The 12,392-nt window shown below is 40.0% G+C and overlaps 3 protein-coding genes across 3 annotated transcripts; all 3 read left to right on the top strand.

The window, feature by feature from the left end:
- The first annotated feature begins 1,950 nt into the window (after positions 1 to 1,950).
- hoxa11b (homeobox A11b) lies at positions 1,951 to 3,686 on the top strand. The gene is made up of 2 exons (XM_020937486.2): positions 1,951 to 2,551; positions 3,361 to 3,686. Exons 1-2 carry the CDS (start codon positions 1,951 to 1,953, stop codon positions 3,591 to 3,593), a joined length of 834 nt encoding a protein of 277 aa, XP_020793145.1. The 3' UTR covers positions 3,594 to 3,686.
- A 2,760-nt stretch (positions 3,687 to 6,446) lies between these two features.
- hoxa10b (homeobox A10b) lies at positions 6,447 to 8,453 on the top strand. The gene is made up of 2 exons (XM_055164048.1): positions 6,447 to 7,206; positions 7,983 to 8,453. The coding sequence occupies exons 1-2, from the start codon at positions 6,447 to 6,449 to the stop codon at positions 8,255 to 8,257; spliced, it is 1,035 nt and encodes a 344-aa protein (XP_055020023.1). The 3' UTR covers positions 8,258 to 8,453.
- Positions 8,454 to 10,121: 1,668 nt separating this feature from the next.
- On the top strand, positions 10,122 to 11,444 carry hoxa9b (homeobox A9b). The gene is given in 3 exon segments (XM_020937513.2): positions 10,122 to 10,260; positions 10,263 to 10,601; positions 10,981 to 11,444. Coding segments are annotated over 3 exon segments (717 nt in total). The 3' UTR covers positions 11,220 to 11,444.
- Positions 11,445 to 12,392: the final 948 nt, after the last annotated feature.

Genomic DNA, 12,392 nt, shown 5'->3' on the forward strand with positions numbered 1-12,392 from the left:
ACCAGTCTTTACGTGCGGGTGTTTTAGTTCATACTGAAACCATACACTTCCGGAGACCCCCCAAGGTGCAAGGAGGCCCTGCCCCTTCCAGGCTTCCTCCTGCTTCTTAACCTTGGCACTCTAAGCGTTCAAGTGCTATTTTGTCTCCTTTTGGCTATTTGAAATTTCTAGTTTAAATCAGATAAACCAAAACCAAGCGCTTATTAGGCTAAAGGTAACGACGTTATTATTATTATTTATTTATTTTTATTTGCCTCAAATCTTTGACAGAACCTTTTGTTGATTAAAAAGGCTACCAAATGTCTTTGGTGTAGCTTGTCTATATATATATATATATACACACACATATAGAAGAAAGAAACATCATATGTCATTTAGTTGTAGGCTTACTATTGCATTTTATATATATATATATATATATATATATATATATATATATATATATATATATATATATAGGCATATTTTGAATTGGCAAAAAATGAATCGCCAGGAGCTGAAACCCATGAAAAAATATACTATTGTGTTGTGAGGTTTTCGTTATTCAGAAATTCTATCCAAAAAGAAAACAGCAAACAAGCAAAAAGGCCTGTTCCACATGGTTGACGCTGTTGAAGACACATACAAAATATAATATATTTATTCCTGCTTTTCAATTAATCCAGCGTCGGAAAGTGCGGTTTTAATATTCTGGGGTGGAAAAAAATAACTCTTTCCCCAAGTCCTGAATAAGCTTAAAGCTTAAACGCACAACTTTGACCGCAAAAACAATAGCCTAAGCGAAGTTGTAAACAAAGTATTGTTGTTGAATTTCTTGTGTTTCATTGTGTTTATTTTTGACTATTTTGGTGTGTATTTTTTCATACTATTTAAATAAATTACTATTTGAATATACTCTTTGTTTCCTCGTGCTATATCGAAATAAAGTGTGTGCTGTGGAAAAAAGGCTGTGCCAAAGGTTTATACCGGGTGCAGGAGACAAAGGCCGGGCCATTCTCTGACTGAACAACAGCCGCAGTATTTATTATCCATATAGTCTTTAAACTACAGCTGCCTGTTAACACTGTATATGCGCGTGTCATTACTGCAAAGTTATGCCATTACGCACGTCTTATTGTTAACTCCACCTTTAAGCACTCGCACAACCAACAAGTTCATTTTACTTAAGGCACATTTTACAAGTGACCGACATACACTCGATGTTAAGCCTTTTAAAAATATAAATAAATGCATGGAGGCAGTCAGCCTGCACAGAGAGCAGGAGTGACGCCTGATAAAATTGCTGCTTGACTCACATTACTGCGCTTAAGCCTTCGATCAGACTATTTTTAGACAGAGCAGCTTTTAAAAGGCATAGAGATTACAAAAAAGAATCCAGACTGCATAGAAAAATCTGATATTTCCCTTTTCTATTCGAACCGTAAAAACATGTAGGCTAAAAAAAGAAAAAAAAAATCAAATATTTTTCACCTGTTACTTTCACAGCTAACTTTCGGATGATGCTCTTGAACCAAAAATAAAAGATGCGGAAAACAGATATAGGAGCAGAATTCCTCTTTCTGTGTTCTGTGAGCTGTTTGGCATTGCGTATATGGTCATTTTAAATATTGTGAAACGAGTATATATTTAATGTTAAAAAAGAAAGAAAAAAGTCTACTCCATCCAAAAGTTCTCCTCGGCATTTTTCCTTCTTGAGCCGCTTGAGCTCTGCGTTATAAACTCATTGACTCATGTAGAGTACACACTGAGGCGTATGCTCGCTGTCACTTGTGCCAGTGGTCACATGGCTTTGGCCCTCAGGACTGGATAGAGATGGATTCCCACGTCAGCTTGTACGTCTAAGGACTTGGGTTCAGCGCTCTGCCTCAAAGTGACTGAGGCGCAGCACCACGCGTATGAGCTATGAGAGGATTATTATTATTATGATCCCGACTTTGCAAAGGGTGCACCATGGATTTTGACGAGCGTGTTTCAGGCTCAAACATGTATCTTCCCAGCTGCACTTACTACGACTTCTCGGGGATTCCTCACTACTTGAGCCAGGGTCAGTCGTCTTGTCCAGTCCCCTACTCGTATCAGTCCTCTCCATTGCCACAGGTTCCTTCTGTGCGAGATGTTGCGTTCAGGGACTATGGCATTGACGCGTCCAGCAAGTGGCACCACAGCAGGGGCGGCCTGTCTCACTGTTACGCGGAGGACACGGTGCATAGAGACGGGTGGACAAGTTCTGTGTCACGGGGGACAGAACTCTTGGTTAAAAACAGCCCCGGTGTCAACTCCAACCCCACGCCAGGATTTTACGCGAGTGTGGGAAGAAATGGGGTCTTGCCACAAGCTTTCGACCAATTCTTTGAGACGGCTTACGGGCAGGAAAACACAAGCACAACGCACCATACACCAGGCGCAGCAGCTACAGCGCAAGGAAACGTAGACAGAGACCAACAGCGAGCAAAAGCCACAAGCCCCGCTTCAGCCATTGGCTCCGAGACATCAGCGGACAGTCCACGGTCTGTGTCCGGTCAAAGCGACGACAAGCAGAGCAAAGGCAGCGGTCAGTATTATTCTCCACAGGCAAAGAATTCTGCGCGTTGCTCTTAAAGCTTTTATATGCTGTTTTATAAGCCCATAGTTTATGGAGGCCCTGCACGTTTTGCCTGCAACAAAAACTTTGCCATAAACGACAAGATCACGTGCTTGAGAATGAAATTGGCCGTGAAGTGTATATCCAATGTTTCCAACTTGATTTCAGCTATTCTCTCTTACTATAGTTTACTAGCTTTTAAACTTCACATTGCGTGGGCCCATTAATGGGGCAATTAAGCATTATCAAATTAAATTTAAAAACAGAGTCAGTTAATTCGATTTAATTAAACACTTTCAATTGTTCATATCTTATTTTGACTGAGGCCAGCTGTTATTCTGACTCTGTGCTCTGCTTTAAACCCCGAGTCTTACATAAGACAAATATTTACAAAATGTAATGGCGGGTATTTAATACGACAACAAATTCCCGTGAAGGACTTTCTCTCACACTAGAACAACGACTCCTTATGCCAGAACGAAACCCAACGCACAACCAGACACACAATACTCCCGTCTTTTCCGCGTCCAGGTCACCCCCTAAAACCCATTTTTATGAGTTTTTATACAGTTTCACAACTTCCGATATTCAGTGCTTTAAAGTAACATGCCCCAAATCCAGTTTATGTTTACAAAATGTGCGGGCCTCAGATCAGATGGAGGGAGGACTTGAACTCCAAAGGCGACACAACTGAAGCACCATGACAGCTTATATATTTGTATACACAATGATAGAACAAATATTTACATTTTTGGTTTAACTATTTATGTGTTGTTTAGGTGGCCACAAGACGCGCAAAAAGAGATGTCCTTATTCCAAGTATCAGATCAGGGAGCTGGAGAGAGAGTTTTTCTTCAGTGTTTATATCAACAAGGAAAAGCGCATGCAGCTTTCGCGAATGCTCAACCTGACAGACCGCCAGGTGAAGATTTGGTTCCAGAATCGCAGGATGAAAGAGAAGAAGCTGAACAGAGACCGTTTACAGTACTACACCACGAACCCTCTGCTATGAACTCAGCTGACAGAGACACTGCTGACAGCGCGTAAACGTTTACCTGGATATAACATCACGGCTATTATCATTATTATGATTATTATTATTGCCCTTTACCCATTATTATTATTATTATTATTATTATTATTATTATTATTATTATTATTATTATTATTATTATCGAATAAGTAGCCTAAACTATTGTTGTGTTATTTGGTGTGATTTTTTCCCCCTCCTATTGTTAATATCATATAAACAAAATTTCCGATTATTTAAAATTGCTGGTGTGTTTTCTTCTTCAACTTGTGTTTTAAGAATGGATGTAATCCGATGGATCCCCAAAGAACTGCAAGATCGGAATATAAATCACACATCTTGGCTTAAATGATATTTGTCTGTCTAAAATAACTTGAGAAAGGACAAATTGTAAAACAAGCTTTCGCTCGTTGTGTCAGCAGCACGCGTGTCACGTATCAAGTACATGATATGTGTAGCTCTGATGGTTTTTATTCCCACATGTCGAAACATGAGCCAGAAGTTGTATAAGTTGATATCCACAACAAAGACTTTGTCCGGTTTTAATATTATATGGTGTAATTATTTGATTGAGTTACAACCCAATGGGTGATCATCGTCATTTATTTTATTTTACATTTTCTTGTGTTGTGGAAAGGGTAGCTTAATCCATTTGCTTGGAACTTAAGCTCCGTGCGTCAAGCTGCAAGTGGAAGTCCAGTTAACACTGGGTACAATAGTGGTATCATTAGCTGCTATCAGCTTCCCAAAACAGAACTTAAATGGGGCTTTCTTCTCCCTTGTCCTGAGCATCCTGTCCAGTGTGAAGACCCTAAGAATTCCGCTTTGATTGCAGCACATCCTCCCAGTTGCTCCAGTAACCTGGCCATAAAACGCGAAGTCGTCTGGAGCATTTGGAGAGCAGTGCAATAAAGCGTCTGGGACCAAGGTTATTAACTGTGACCAAGAGGCTGAAAAACAACGGCTGGGAAGGATTCACTTGTACTCCAGCTTTTCTCTCGTCATTTGCTGTATTAGCCTATATCACTATACACTCGGAATATGCTTTGGGTTTTCCGTCAAAGGCCGTAAAGATGTGTCCACTTGGTGGCGCTGAACAGATCAATGTCATTACCGTGAATTGAAATATAAAAGAAGTTCCTACTCAAAGTCTGTGGACAACCAGAATTCTTCTTTTTCCAGGTAGGTGAATCCGCAGGGGCTTTAAACAGCACTAAACTCTTATAATGCCCTTGACTCCACATTAAGACATTAAATGCCATAGTTTTATGGCTTAACATAAATGAGTTCGTGACAAAACTACATCGAGTAAACAGAGCAATGTAACATAATTTTGGCAACAATTTGACGTTTCCATAGACCTGTGACTCATGCGCCCTGTAACATCTTATATTCCACATTATAGGCTATATGTATTTCTGTGTTGCTTTGAGGCTCACAAACTTTTATCGTCATCTTGGACTTTTCGCTCGAAAACTAGCCTATACCCTATGTTTTGATGGTGCACGAGATTTATGTTAAGCCTCTTACAAACGATACAAAACCTTTTACTCACAAAAATGTATTTTATTTCATGGCTTTACGCGCGTGCCAGCAATATTTCTGGCAATACAAATACATGTTTTTTAAATTAATTACTACAAATTAAAGAATCGTGCGCATCATTTGTTGATTTATATTATCTGTGCAAACATTTTTTTCAAAAAACAATGCAGCACGAGGAAAATAGACGTTTACGTTGCGCAATGGATGAAATAGAATTGTCCTAAATTTAAATCTCTATAACATAGTATATTAAATATTTTACTTACCGGATGACCATCAAAGAAACATCATGTCATTTTGTTGTAGGCTCACTATTGCATTTTAATTATTATAATTATATACATTTATTTGAATGCTATGTGTGCATGACATATGATGTTTCTTTGATGGTCATCCGGTAAGTAAAATTCCATTCCATTTTTACTTGCTCCGGGTTTATTTTAAATGGACATAACTCAAAGTGAGAGTATTTTATTTTTTATTTTGGCGCTACCAATATATTGCAACGCCAATCATTTTTCTTAAGATTACAATTTTATATATAACTTAAATTCGCCCTGTTTGGCTTGATTTGGACAATGTAATTCACCATCGTATTTGAGAGATTTTTAGGTAAATGAATATAAATGTGTTTTCGTGAAAGACCACAAAAACAACAGCAACCGGACTAGCCCCGCAAAAACAGCGTTAATGCATTGTTATTGTTGGAAAAGCTTTTGCTGAGGTTGCGTGTGTGTAATTATAATTTTATACATTTGTATGCAATTGTCCAGGCAGGGGCCAAATTCAAAATGCTGTGCTTATACTGCTTATACCACGTAGTAAAGGAAAAGGAGGCTAGAGGCGATTATTGAGCAAATATTAGCAAGAATATATATATTAACATACAGTTAAATATGTTCATGAGGCTTAGAGTGTTTGATGCACCCATGCACTGCTCAGAGGCACCTCAAGAACCTACGTTTTACAGTGCCGTAAAAGTGCTCATAAAACTATGCATTGGACATAATTGCTGGGGACAGCTTTCAACAACTGACTTGTCAAAGATGGCTTCTTTTAAACGGACAATGAAGTGTTGGCTCACTGACGTCCTGAATCCAAGAGATGTTTTAACATTTTACACAATGTCTCTCTCACAGTTTAGGCTTCTTTTACTTAGCCTAAAACATTGGCTAATCTATGACAGAGGGGGGTGGGTGGAGCCAGTAGTCGCCTGGTGTTTTAATTGGCTGCACGCTACAGTGAGAAGCGTGAGTATCAGTAATTATTCAGCAATGTTTTGCACAAGAAATGTCAGCCAGGAAGGGTTTTCTTCACCCGCCGTCAAATTATCCCACAACGACGATGACATGCCCCAACAATCAGGCTGCAAACCCCTTTTTTGTGGATTCCTTAATCAACGCGAGAAGCGAGTCTGGCACCTATTACCAAAGTAACGGCGTGTATCTACCACCAGCGACGGAGTACTCGTATGGACTGTCCGGGTCTGGCTCCTGTTTCCCGGGGATCGCTAAGCGCAGCGATCCGAGCTCTCACATCCCCGCGTCTGCGCCATATGTTCAGGGGATGGAAACGTGGCTGGAACAGTCGCGTTCTTGCCGAGTGGAGCAGCAGCAGCCCCACGGCGTGCAGCATATGACCCCGTGCTCATTCTCAGCGAGCATTAAAGAAGAGAGTGCGTACTGCCTTTATGAGCCTGATAAATGTCCCAAAGCAGCGACGGTAGATGACATTTCCTATTCAGGGGGCAGTACAGTGCCAGTGCCCGGCTACTTCCGCTTGTCCCAGACACCGTACACGTCCTCCAGAGTATACCACGATACCCAGTCAGGACTGAACCACTGCAGCCCTGAGAGAGTTGCCCGTTTGGAGGCGCAGAGCGTATCCCAGCCGCAGCATGCTGCGTCCACAGAGCGCGTGGGAGAAGGGAACCACGAGGAGGCGCCTTGTGTGCCGGACAGAGACGAAGACAGCCGCCCGTCATCAGACGTCTCATCCTCTCCGGAACCCAACGAGAGCAACGCGGAGAGCCCAGAAAAACCCTCCAAAGGTGAACAGAATTGAGCTAAAAGCATGCGATGACTAATCTGAAACGTTATTTAGAAAAGATGAAAAAAAAAGAAAGAAAAGAATGCATGTCTATGGCCTTGTGCCTTTACAGGGCTAAATGTATAGCAATCCAATACATCACATATTGCACACATAAATATACCTGGTCAAAATATTAATAATAACAATGATCTATAAATAAATAGCTAATTAAATATGATCTCAAACTTCATAAACCTTTTAGAAATGTATATTTACGTTTAAGTTTAGTGTTTTCACTGTGTAATCGGATTTTTTCTTAAAAATATAGCCTTTATGTTATTTGTCTTTTGTTGATGGGTGTCTCTGATGACATAGCGCGCATTAGCTTGTCTAATACTGACTATGTAGTGTTGGCTGCAGCTGTCTGCAATATGAAAGACAAATATGCTTAAATCCAAATTAACTGTGTGTTAATTTGGCGAGTGTTTGTGTAGAAGTGAGAGAAACCATTTGAAGGTTAGCTAGAGGTCAGTGGCTAATTGTACATATTTAATGTTCCTGTGTGTTTTATTGAACAGATGGTTTGCATTTGGATTGTGCATTAGTTATATTAAGTGTATAGGAAATGTAAATGTTAATATAGGCCTGTTCCAATATTTGTGTCAGTGTATGGTTATTGCTATGAACAGGCAAATCTGGTGTTGTCTAGATGAATGGGCTGTCTTCTCCTTCTCACCTAAAAATGTTTTTTTTTAAATTATTATTATTTTTTAATTATTATTATTATAACTACAGGAGACGATAAAACGGAGAGCACTGCGAACTGGCTCACAGCAAAGAGCGGCCGTAAAAAACGTTGCCCCTACACCAAGCACCAGACCCTGGAGCTGGAGAAGGAGTTCCTCTTCAACATGTACTTGACTAGAGAGCGTCGTTTGGAGATCAGCCGCAGCGTACACCTCACCGACAGGCAAGTCAAAATCTGGTTCCAAAACAGAAGAATGAAACTGAAAAAAATGAGCCGCGAGAACAGAATCCGAGAGCTGTCCACTAACTTCAGCTTCTCGTGAGACGTGTGTGCGTCCCGCCAAATGTGAATATGGACCTTAATGCTAACTTATTGATTGTTGCTCTTTTGAAACTGTTCATTTCGTTTCTATATGTGGTGTATTTATAAATAGCGTAAATGTTGTGTTTTTAAGAATGTGACCACAGCTGCTTAGACATGTTGTACATATGTATATTCTACAAACTGCATGTTGAACTTCGAGTAACTGTTACACTTAAGTACACATTGGTCTTCTTCATGTGACAGCTTTTAGCCCATAATGAAGAGTACGAGATGTCTGCTGATCATTTGCACATTTCTGATGGTTAAACAAATAAAAAAAAAATCATCACTGCTATTGCACGTTTATTTCATTTCCTGAGCCTCTCGAAAAATATTTATACATGCTATTTGTTCGTTGAGTGACAGTGCATGGTTCTTATCAGCATTAGCGCTGATGTTAAAAGTGGAAACGCATGGCTTAATTTCAGTTATATTATTAAACTATCTTTTGTTTTAATGTTGATATATTTATATATATAAATTTACTTATTTGGTTTGTTTGGGTTTGTTTTATTTATACTTGATATTTATTTTAATAAAATGAAAACGTTTTAAAGGGCCCATGTTGCGGTCACATGTGGGTTACATTTTCTGCTTTCATGATTTGACAGATAATTCTTAAATGCCTAATTGGTCTGTCCATAAAACTGGATACATTTATTGCGTGCCTCGGCCACAGAAGCGTCCCAAAGAAGAAGAGCGGGCTGTTGAGTGGTTTAGGTAGTCTCATGTTGTTGGGCTAAATAATTTCACCCACAACACGAAACTGCCTTGATTGCCTCAGTTAAACTCGACGCAATGCAAAAGATGGTCCCCTGTCAATTAGGCAATAAAATAATAAAATAGCCCTCAGACGTGTCACAGATCCGTGCGTAAAATCCGTGCGTAAAACAGCCTAATTCACGCTTGGGATAGATCCTTGGTGGAGTATTGTTTTTTTACCCTTTAGTATTTGATTAATCCAAATAATTCAGGGCTTACTTAGCCGATTTGGGGAGTGTGCGTGCAGAGACACAAGTACTAGAATGCATGGCAAAAGCGCAGACAAGGCCTCGGTTATGATCATTGCAGCTTGCCAGTTGCGTCGCTGCAGGAAATGCCGGATGTGTCTGTCTTGCGCCAAAAGAAAGGAAACAATGGTTTAGCTTTATTGCAGATATTTAGCTTTGGACAGCCAGGTTGTAACCCGAAGAAAAACAACCCAATTGCCCGTGATAAAACGCATGGTTATATTGCACCCGAATAACTTCAGCCCACTTTCCGTTTTCGACGTGTCTTCAAAGCACTATGGCCTGCCCACAGATGGACTTAAAACTGACTGAAACGCATATTTCCATCTCGTAATCTTTATTATACAAGCATTAACAAGCAGTAGAAAACCATTTAGAATATGCATATAAAACGAATGGCGTTTATTTAGTTGGCTAAATAAATTATCTAATTTTAGGTTTATATTTTACTGCTTGTCTAATAGTTGAACAAACAAATCACATTTTATTTAACGTAAACATAAGATATTTTCTGACAGAAAATCATAATGTTTATTGCTTATAAAAAGAAACATTCTCCAGTAAATATACGCGGGGATTTGCTATTAAAATACGGTGGGGAAAATGGTGGCCATTTAGTTGAGCAGCAGGCTGATTTATTATTTATTGTTCTGTCCCACGGTCACGTGTTTGGGGCGCCCTATCCGATGTTGGGCAAGGTTCAACTTATTGGACGCATTGAGCTGCAGCTGGCGCAGCAAAGCATGCATTCTCTGTGATTCCTTCTTAGGAATTAAATGCTGCTGAAGACACTTTTGCTTTCTTGGTTTGGAAATGTCGGCTCTCGGAACAGGATTTTATGTGGACGCACAGGAAGATATGGCACCAAGGTATCCGTCAACCGCATCAGGGGTGGAGCAGCCACTGGTGAGCGGAGAATATGGCGGATCAGAGTCTTGTCTGTTACAAAGCAAACGTCTCTTTTTAACGGCACCTGGAATCCGAGTGCACCCACATATATTCACCATGCGTACAGCACAAGTGGCGGCACTGGGGCAATAGATAGCGACGGAATGTACCCTCGATCCTGGACTCTTGAGCCTCTGCCCTCGTCCCTGTGTTTAACGGGATTACCACCGACTGCCGCGCATTACGAGATCAAGCCTGAACCCCTCATTGCGAGTGGCGAGTGTACAACACTGGAATCACATGCGCCACTGTTGTCTGACATTGAGAACGCAGCGACGCTAACGGAGATACCGTCGTGTGAAAGTGAGAGTCCACCAGCAGATGAGAAGAAGGACGTGGACCCAAGTAAGATCAAGCGTTAATGATAGAGATATGTGGGACATTATATGAAGGGGGCACAGCAGCAGGGGCACGAGAGTAGGCTATGCTTAGATAAACTATTTTATGCATTCTGTCTTGAACGTCAAAATTACAAATGCTACGTTTCAGTGGTTGGAAATTGCATTATATTTTCAGCAATTAACTAGAAATTACGCATGCTACAACTTTTTCTCAGGGTACTAGATTATCAAGCAGGGCCTGCACACTAAACACATATTCACGTTTATGACATAATATCTCCCATGTAGATTAATTTGACACAACCAGCAAGTTTTTATACAAAGTAAACATTTTAGGAGAACTCTGTCTCACTTGTGGTTTTGACGTGCCTTTGTCTCTATAGATAACCCTTCATCCAACTGGCTCCACGCAAAGCCCACCAGGAAAAAGCGTTGTCCTTACACAAAACACCAAATTCTCGAACTGGAAAAGGAGTTTCTGTTTAACATGTACCTGCCCCGGGACCGTAGATATGAAGTAGCCAGGCTGCTGAATTTGACAGAAAGGCAGGTGAAAATCTGGTTTCAGAACCGCAGGATGAAGATGAAGAAGGACAACAAAGAGCGGCGGAGAGACAGTTAATGCTGCAGGACTGCTGTAAAGGAACAAATGGTAAAGAGGTTTAAATACTGACGATGTTAGATATTCTTGTACATTTTAAGCTATAAAAGCCACACTGGATAGTCTGTTATGTGTCAGTATTTGTGAGGCAGTGTCTCGTCTGAATGTAAATGTCTTTTTTGTGATGCACACAAAATCTTTTCTCATTTGTCGTTTGCATGACTCTAGACTACCTGAACTCTTGAATGTCACCCAGCTACCTATTGAAACGGTTAATTTATTGTTTACTTGTTGTTGCTATATTTCTCAAATGTTATTTTTAAGACTCAATGTGCACACTTCGGTACCTCGTGAACAAATAAAAGTAGATTGTTTAGACAGAAAAAAATGAACCATTTTTATTTTAATCAGTAAACTGTGATTACACGCATTAGTGAAAACATAATTTATTAAACTATATTCGAGAAAATGGCTTCTAAAATTGGTGCGTAAAGCGTGCGTAAAGGGTGCGTAAAGTGGGCCAATATGCACAATATATTTAAAATAATCATTTCCAAACAAACACACTACATTTTTCATTTTATCAAAGGAGAGGGGGCGGTTAGAGGTGTCTGTATAATTTCCAGGTTGCAACTATTTAATTTTATGGCACTGACAATCAGGATGGGCAATAAAATCCCATTGGTCCTATTTTCAGGTTCAGTAAGACTTTTGATATATATTGCATACATAATGTAACCTATGGCAATATGTAGTCTAATTCACTATTATGAACTCATTGCGCGCTTTTATGTATTTGTAGGCCTTGACATTTCATTCCACAGAGACGCGCGTAAGATATTCTTTACAGGGAGTGCCCCATGCTAAATGGCATCAAACCTTAAAGAAATGTAAGAATATGCTTGCGACTCTATCAACAAAATGTGTTTATGCGGGTCTATTTACAGTGGAGTTTGCACTTAATCAATGCACTCTTGGAGTGAAATGTGGTGTTTGTGCAGATCAAGTGCTTTGGGCTCATATAGGCCTCGGCATAATGTAAACCACAATCACTACGGAGACAGTTACATGATGCGAAGCATAAATGTGTGTACATATCTCATATCTATACCAATAGGAGCATGGCATTGGCGAAGAGAGAGGGCTAATTAACAGCCTTCGTGAATATGAGTTTGTCAACTTAAAAAGGAAAAG

The sequence above is a fragment of the Boleophthalmus pectinirostris genome, unplaced genomic scaffold, assembly GCF_026225935.1.
Source record: "Boleophthalmus pectinirostris isolate CB_2022bp ecotype Guang Dong unplaced genomic scaffold, ASM2622593v1 HiC_scaffold_6, whole genome shotgun sequence".
Taxonomy (NCBI): domain Eukaryota; kingdom Metazoa; phylum Chordata; class Actinopteri; order Gobiiformes; family Gobiidae; genus Boleophthalmus; species Boleophthalmus pectinirostris.

What these genes read in the sequence shown, in the direction of transcription:
- hoxa11b (XM_020937486.2), top strand. Translation starts at nt 1,951, where the DNA reads ATGGATTTTGACGAGCGTGTTTCAGGCTCAAACATGTATCTTCCCAGC. An exon ending in CAAGCAGAGCAAAGGCAGCG is followed by an intron (nt 2,552 to 3,360) that starts GTCAGTATTATT and finishes TGTGTTGTTTAG; the next exon opens with GTGGCCACAAGACGCGCAAA.
- hoxa10b (XM_055164048.1), top strand. Translation starts at nt 6,447, where the DNA reads ATGTCAGCCAGGAAGGGTTTTCTTCACCCGCCGTCAAATTATCCCACA. An exon ending in CCCAGAAAAACCCTCCAAAG is followed by an intron (nt 7,207 to 7,982) that starts GTGAACAGAATT and finishes TTATAACTACAG; the next exon opens with GAGACGATAAAACGGAGAGC.